The following is a 7,881-nucleotide window of genomic DNA, read 5'->3' as shown; positions in this document are numbered from 1 at the left end:
TTTCTTTTCTGTTTTTTCTTTTCTTCTTTCTCTGAATTTCCCCAGCTGCAGCAGCTTCTCCTCTGTGCCATGTGTGACCTGAGCCCTGCACATTTGCCTTCCCTCCCTCCCTGTCCTGTGTCCCTGGATGGAATTCCACAGGGAATTCAGTGCCTTTGGCTGGGATTACTTCTGTTCTCAAACAAATGTTAATGCTAAAAAGGGGACAGGAGAGTGGGGAGAGAGGAAAGGGAAGGTTAAAAGCCAAAAAATTGGGCTTTGCAATGCAAATGGGCAGCTCTTGCTTTCCCCCATTAACTCAGGATGCATGTGCCAACCAATACAATCTCCTGCTACCTTACATTTATATCCCTTTTTAATGATTCAGAGRACTGTTAATATTCTGTTCCTAGCACTGACTGCTCTGTGGTTATCTAATCATCATCACATCAGAGCAAGGTTTAAGCCACTCTGTGAAGGTGGTATTGGACTCCATAAGAGCTGACCAAGCAATTATTCATTTTTTATGAACTGTGGATTGATGAAAGAAAAGTTGCATTTACTGAAGAGTGTCTCGAGGCAGAATACTTAGTGGAAAACAAAAATTACACCTGAAAGTTGTTCTCTTGTTGAGATGCAAACCTTAAAATAGTTTGAAGGGAGCACATTTTGCTGTGCTGGACAGAGTCCATTGACCAAGGGCTGATGCCAGGGGCAGTGCCAGGGGAAGTGCCAGCCCTTCCCTCGTGCCCCACACCCCAATGTGTCACTGCTGGCCAAACAGYGACAAAAAAGAATAGATACAAAAACATACAAAAGTGGGTGAAAAAAACAGAGAGAAAGAAGGACTTTATTGTGGGACGAGCCTCTTTTATCCACTTTAGCAACCAGAGTATACATTTGTGTCAAACATACATTGGTTAAGAGACAGCTGTTTAATTAGTAATCAGAGCATAATTGGTGAGTTTGCAAAAGCTAMAGTATTAGTAATGTTTATAATTTCCAGCTACCTGCGTTATCAATTCTACATTCCAATCTGCTTTTCTCAAGGAAGCAGTATTCCTCCTCCATGCAGGCTGTTAACATCCCTTTCTTTTCCCAGGCCTCAGCCATACACAATAATTGGCTGAGTTCAGAATCAGGGCTTGTGGGGCCACTTTTTCCCGCACCCCAATGCCCTCACAGCTCTCTCTGTGTTTTCCTTACCCCAGCCCGTCCCCGAGGAGCTGCAGAACGGGGAAGGTTTTGGCTACGTGGTGGCGTTCCGTCCCTCGGGCACCAGCACGTGGATCCAGACCGTGGTGACCTCCCCAGACACCCCCAGATATGTCTTCAGGAACGAGAGCATCCTGCCCTTCTCACCCTACGAGGTCAAGGTYGGGGTTTACAACAACAAGGGAGAGGGGCCCTTCAGCGCCATCAGCACCGTGTTCTCAGCTGAGGAAGGTACAGCTGAGCCAACCCGTGGGCTGCTCCACTGGGAACGCAGCAGCAGCTTGGGGAAATGAGGATCTTTAGGATAAGGACAAGGTTTGTGCCCACAGTCACCTGTCCCTGTTTGATTTCCCATCGCAGAGCCCAGCTCAGCCCCCTCGGCAGTGACGGCCACCAGCCTGTCCTCCTCGGCCATCGAGGTGTCCTGGGCASCCATCCCCTGGAAGATGAGCAATGGCAGGTTGCTGGGCTATGAGGTGAGTCTGTTCAAGTAAAAATATTTAAATAAAAATATTTAAAATACAATTGAAAATATTTAAACCCTATTTTTTGCATAAAATCCGCTCCTCTTCGTAAAGGAGGGTTTTGCAGGCTGCAGGACAGACTCACAGACTGACCCCAAACCTTGCTCTTCCTGCCCCACCCACACCCAGAAGGATAATTTTTTCCATCTTAGGAAAAAGCCCCCAAAGAATGAAGTTGTGTTTTGCTTCTTGTGCTTCTAGATAGTCATGTGTCCGACATAACTCCAAACTGACACTTTTTCAGAATTGCATTCACTTTCAAGGAAACTTTTTAATAAGGTACATTTTTCTGAGCTTACCTTGTTTCCTTTTTAATGAAGTGATGGTTTTTTCCTCTTGTCATTCTTTGGTTCAAGCAAGATCTAATATTTCAATTGCCTTTTTCCTACAGTCACACCAAAAAGAGCAKCAAGCGTGAGAAGCAGATGGATAAGAATATTTTATTTTTGCAGAGTAAACATATTTCTGAAACTTTAATGTATTTCTACCTTTTTCAGCTAAGGGAAAAAAAAAAAAAAAAAGCACTTTAAAGAGTCGAGTACAACACTGTGGGTGAACCATTCCATGCAAGATTTAAACGGTTTTGGTTTTTTATCTCCTAGGTTAGGTACTGGAATAATGGTCAAAAAGAAGAATCTTCAAACAGAGTCAAAGCTGCGGGGAATGAAACATCAATAAAAATCACRGGGCTGAGGAGCAACTTGGTTTATTACACAGCTGTCCGTGCCTACAACAGCGCTGGGGCAGGGCCCTTCAGTGCCACCGTCAATGCCACCACCAAAAAGCCACGTGAGTATCTCAGCTTGGAGGGGTGTGGTGGCACTTGGAGGGGGAATTAAAACAGTGGTATTTCTGGGAATCACAGTAGAAGTGACCCAAATTTCCATTTATTATCCAAATGGATCCCAAATATCCATTTCCACAAATCAAGCACGGAGCTTCCACCCTCCTCTTCAGCAGAATGAGAAAAACCCAACTATTGCAGGGGAGCCCGAGGAAAATCTGTAATTCCTGCACGGAACCTTTATTGTGCTGCTAAAGACTGGAAGAAATTGAAAAGAAAAATCCCTGTTATTTAGAAGGGGAATGAAAAAAAAAAAAGGAGAGACTTGTTGAATTTTTCAGTGTTCTCTAACATATTTATAAGTTCTCCAGGGCATGGCTTTTGAAATGCAATGAACCTCATGCAGCTCATGCAAAGCAATCCTTCATGTCCACTGCTTCCCCTTGAACAAATTGCACGAGAGGCCACTCTGCTGCTGCAGAGGCGAAATTAAGCTGGGGAACAGATTGTCAGGGGCTGCACTAATTTTTCTGSAAGTGGAAATATTTTTAGTGTGCTCGTCCGCTGTAATACAACTCAGAATCRGGGTCATCAGTCTTGAAGTGTTTCTGTCAGAGGCACAAGAACACACAATTAAATCTGTCTGAAAGGTCAAATTCCCTGCAATAGTCATTAACGTCCCTCGAGCAGGAGGAGTTGTATCATTAATATTATGAAATAAGCGAGTTTATCAGAAATTATTATATGCAAAAATGAGTGTCAGTCTGTCACTGAGGACTAAACCAACCCAGAGTTTAAATATATTAAATGCACAATTRCCATGAACTGGCTGATGTGAAGGAATTCTCTGCCTGCAGCTTGGACAGGACCTGTGAAAAGTGGTGGTTTTTTTCTAATTAATCATCTTTGTGGGTGCTCACTGGAGGTGGTGGCAGCCACCAGGGTCACCTCAGGGATTTTCAGATATTTTTTTAGGGTCCCCCTCCTTTGGGGTGTGTGACTGAGAACGGGACAAGCCCCTGATCCCACTGGTGTGAACAGGCTCAAGGTCACTGCTATTTGGAATAATTAAAAAGAAAAATTAATGGCATTATGTCTATGGATCTTTTTGGTGAATGAGGAGAGGAAAACCATTGCAGTAGASTGCAATGTCATTCTCAATATTTTGATAAATTAGTCGAATTGCTAAGAGAAATAATTCTCTGTGCTATTGCAGTAGAAACTGATTTTTCATTCAAATGCGTGATTTTTAATCAATCCCAATTTTTCTTTTAATTTGAATAGTTGTGCTTGGTATGGTTTTCACTGTGAAAGATTTACAGTCCCCCACAGGACCTGCCAGGTATATCACAGAAACTCTTGCCATATCAAGAAACACAAATAGTTCAGTTCTCTTGACAGSATATTTCAGAATTGAAATAGAGTCTTTGACAATTAAAATATCTTTTCTTTTATATTTGAAATATGCACGCTTAGAGCCCAGAATAACAAGTGGAGATTTCAATATTGCTATGCAAAATGGCAGGTGGAAGACTTGCCTAAGTTACGATTATTTCATATTTAGAAAGTCYTAAAATAAACCCAAATTTCTGTCCATCAGCTCCCAATTGTGAGAGCAGCTCTGAGCACCTGAGGAGTCCCTGCAGCTCTTTGGAGGATCAGGACCTGCCACAAATGAAGCTCTGCAGCTCTGAGCACTGATGATTGCTGGAGATTTTGGTGTCTGCAGCAGAGTGGAGCTTTCTGAATCCCACAGACAGAGGCTCACCGATTTTATACATAATTACTCTTCTTTTTTTTCCGCATGTCATCTTAATATTTTTGTTGTGGGTTTCAAGGCTGACTCATTGCTTTTGAAATCCAGCTTTAATATCTCAGTGTGAAAACTACTCATAGATGCTGTAACACTTCATTCTCGGGAGTGAAACAATCTCCTCTTACATTTACAAGAAGTGTTTTTTATTAGAACATCAGGTTAAAGCTTCCTCAGTACACAGAACAAGACAAATAGCGCAAAAAAAAAAATAGCTGTGGGTGGTTGACTTCAGAGCAATTTTTTTAAGTCTCACTGTTACTTTTTTTTCCTTTTTTTTTTAAAGCATATTCAGGTGGTTTATGAGATGACTGCTTATGGAAAGAAGGCAGGGAGCTTACACCTCTGTGAAATAATGGAAAAGAGGAGGGGGAAAAAAGAGGAGAAAACCTATAAGGACATGGATAATGTGCAAAACCATTATCGGTGCTCAGTGCTGGAAAACCTCCAGTATCAAAGCACAGCTCAGTCCACCTAAGCAGCAGCTGCCTCCACTAGGTGACAGCAACAGTAAATTGTTTTCCTTAACACATTTAGAAGAGATTTTAATCATTGATTGTGTCACTGCATGACCCATTTGCTGGGAAACCAACCTGAAGGATTGTAAGAGGTTTGTACTTCCCTGAAAGCTTGGCAGCTCCAAGGAACATGAAAGGGCAGAGCCCAAAGAGTGCAGCAACTGGAAATGACAGGSTTGGGCTGCTAATGAACAAAAAAATCCCAGCAGATTTCCGTGGCCAAAGCCAATTTTTGTGCCAGCTCAGCCCCAGGCGTGGCACAGGCTCAGTTCCGAACCACAAATGGAGTTAGAAGAACTAGCAGGAAAAAACCTTCAAATATTTTACATAACARACATCTTAAAGTAAATCAACATAGTGAGTAAATTTGAATATTCACTGAGCAAATTTGTTAAATGATCAATTGTGAAGAATTTTCTTATTCTTGGTACTGTAGTAGAAGAAATTTTCTATTCCCATCGTTGGAGTTTGTTGCAATTAATCATCCATGCCCCAAAATACATGCTTCTATGTGGCTGTATTGAATGGATGATTAACAGATATTTCAGCTTCAGGAACAACATTTATGTGCCATTCTGTCCTTTCCTTTCCTTCTTTTTTTCAAGTTCAGCTTCTGAACCATGACGTGCACAAACGAGGAGCCAATGCTGGAGTCGCATTGCATCCGCGATGTAATGAGCTGAGCTGGGGAGGAAATCATTAATGCCAATTAAATTAAAATCACGCTGGTTTTTTTGTGTGTTTGAAGCGCCCAGCCAACCTCCAGGAAACGTGGTGTGGAATGTCACTGACTCCAGAGTCATCCTGAGCTGGGAGGAGGTCAGAGCCATGGACAACGAGTCCGAGGTCACGGGCTACAAGGTCAGTGGGGACAGAGCTGGCAACAATCCAGAGCTGGTGTTTCCTTGTCTGTTTGCATGCTCAGAGGATGCACAAAACCACCCCTAAATCAAATTTCAGTGGGGTCTCCTTTTTAGGGATTTTAAATCATGTCCTAACAATGTCTCACCATAAATCCACAAATTCCTCTTYCTCCTGTACTGGCATTGCTCAGCTCTTGGGATCCCACCTACACCTGGATCTTAAAACATTTTAACACTCATTACATCCATAACACGTATTTTAAATGTTGAAATTTAGTTTAAATAGTTGGAATTTTTAAATTTAGTTTAAATAACACTCACCCAAATGCATAAAACTTAGAAAAAACCCACAAATAATCCAAAATTTAACCTGATGGATGTAGTTTCCATTGCTGGCCAGGTGTATCTGTTATATATTACCACACATATTTTAAACTGGTATTTTTAAACCCTTTCTCCCCTTGCCTGCTGTGGGCCATGCTCATTTCCCTGATAGAAATGACACTGCTCTAAATCTGATCAGCACACAAATGGAKAAGTGTTTAAAAATGTCATATAAATGGGTGTAAAAGAACAGCTGAGGATGTTCCTGATAAGCCCTGTACAGCTGGATCCCACATGATGCATTCCTGAATAAAAGATTTAGCCTAAAATCTGACTGCCCACTGAGTTSTATTGGCAAGAAATAAATGTTTACTGCTTGTTCTAGTATCCCATCACCCATTATTTTATATTATTATAATAAATATATATTATCATTCTACATTGTGCCATTTTGAATTAAATCTAAAATAAAAGGCCTTGATGTCCCCTCCTTCCTTTAAATGTTATTCCGCCCTAGAACATTAACCAAAAACGAAACCTTTTCTCCCATCCCATCACTTTTAAAAGCTGAAACCTTGTTTGTAWGAGACAGAAATGGGTGCTGAGGGTGTCCTGTGTCGCAGGTGCTGTACAGAACCAGCAGCCAGAGCAGGGTGAGCGAGCTGACCACAGACAGCACCACGGCCGAGCTGTGGCTGCAGCTCAAGGACGATTATTTGATCGAAGTCCGAGCCACCACCGAGGGGGGAGATGGCAGCAGCAGCGAGCAGATCCTCATTCCCAGACTAGCCAGTAGGTTGAAATGTTTTCCTTCATCCCAGCTTGCCTTTGCTTCCTTTATTGGTGGGGAAAAAAAAATGAAATTAATGCTTCCACGATGGAGTGTAATAAGGAAAGGAAAGCAATTAAAAGGCTTCATGCCCGTATGCATGGCAAAATCCATTCTATTGAACTGGTAAATTACCATGGAAATCAGTATTAAAAATGTTACTTTTTAAACTTTTCCTTCTTTTTAAAAAGAATTACTACCTTGAAAGCAGATTCACAGAAACACGGATTCATTAAGGTTGGAAAAGATCTTCAAGATCGTTGAGTCCAACCTTTGCCCAAAGAGCACTAAAACCATTCATAGTCACAGCATTTTGCAAGGCATTTCTGCAGCTTTTAAATATTTCCTGTATTTTTGTAAAACTCTCATGCTTAGAGTTTTTTTTTTTAAATTACAATTTTGACTTATCATCTGGAAACAGTAATAATGTGGCACAGTCCATGCTCGTGCTTTTGTTTAATCCTGACCTTTTTCCTTTGTCACAGGTATGGATGCAAGAGGTTCTGGTCCATCAGTCTTGAGTATCTCCAGTGTCTCCAGCTTCCTAGCAACAATATTTTCCTTGACCCTTAATTCAGTGTTGTGATGATATATTGGCATTTGCTGGGAAAAAAAAGAATTGGTTACTAAAGTGCTTTTTTAAAAAAAAAACTGCAGTGGTTAATGCATGTTTTTTTCTTCTATCCTGACGTGTTTTTAAATCCTTTATATTTCACTGTAAGTTGAAGTAAAAATACCGTGTAAAGTTTAGCAAATCCTTGAAAAAGGAATCTAAAATGCCTTAATACTTGAACCAAAGGAGTTTACATGTTCCATRCTTCAGACACAGCGTAAGGGAGCGGGGGAGGGATTGCACCACAAGGTCAAGAGCTTGGTTCAGCGAGAAAGGAATTGTTCTGGGTCTGTTCTGCATCGTTACATTGACACAGAAAAGAGGAAATCAGAGATGTGGCTGTTGTCTAACAGAGGGTGACACAACCCCAGGTGGCTGCTCTGCTCTGCCATAACCCTGGAGGTTTGGGGGATTTTCCT

At 41.5% G+C, this 7,881-nt stretch overlaps 1 protein-coding gene across 1 annotated transcript in view; it reads left to right on the top strand.

Moving 5' to 3' along the window:
• Positions 1-7,468, top strand: part of CNTN3 (contactin 3) — an 89,736-nt gene extending 82,268 nt beyond the window's left edge. Inside the window, exons 16-21 of the mRNA XM_057379264.1 lie at positions 1,191-1,425; positions 1,555-1,670; positions 2,321-2,507; positions 5,582-5,694; positions 6,644-6,812; positions 7,335-7,468. Coding sequence (XP_057235247.1) covers positions 1,191-1,425; positions 1,555-1,670; positions 2,321-2,507; positions 5,582-5,694; positions 6,644-6,812; positions 7,335-7,435 — 921 coding nt within the window. The 3' untranslated portion in view covers positions 7,436-7,468. The remainder of the gene's footprint in view (positions 1-1,190; positions 1,426-1,554; positions 1,671-2,320; positions 2,508-5,581; positions 5,695-6,643; positions 6,813-7,334) is intronic.
• The last annotated feature ends 413 nt before the right edge of the window (positions 7,469-7,881 follow it).

Source organism: Malurus melanocephalus, unplaced genomic scaffold (genome assembly GCF_030028575.1).
Source record: "Malurus melanocephalus ecotype Western Australia unplaced genomic scaffold, MMel_1.1 scaffold_398, whole genome shotgun sequence".
NCBI lineage: Eukaryota > Metazoa > Chordata > Aves > Passeriformes > Maluridae > Malurus > Malurus melanocephalus.
Note: the sequence above shows the minus strand (reverse complement) of the source record. Positions and strands in the feature narration are given on the sequence as shown.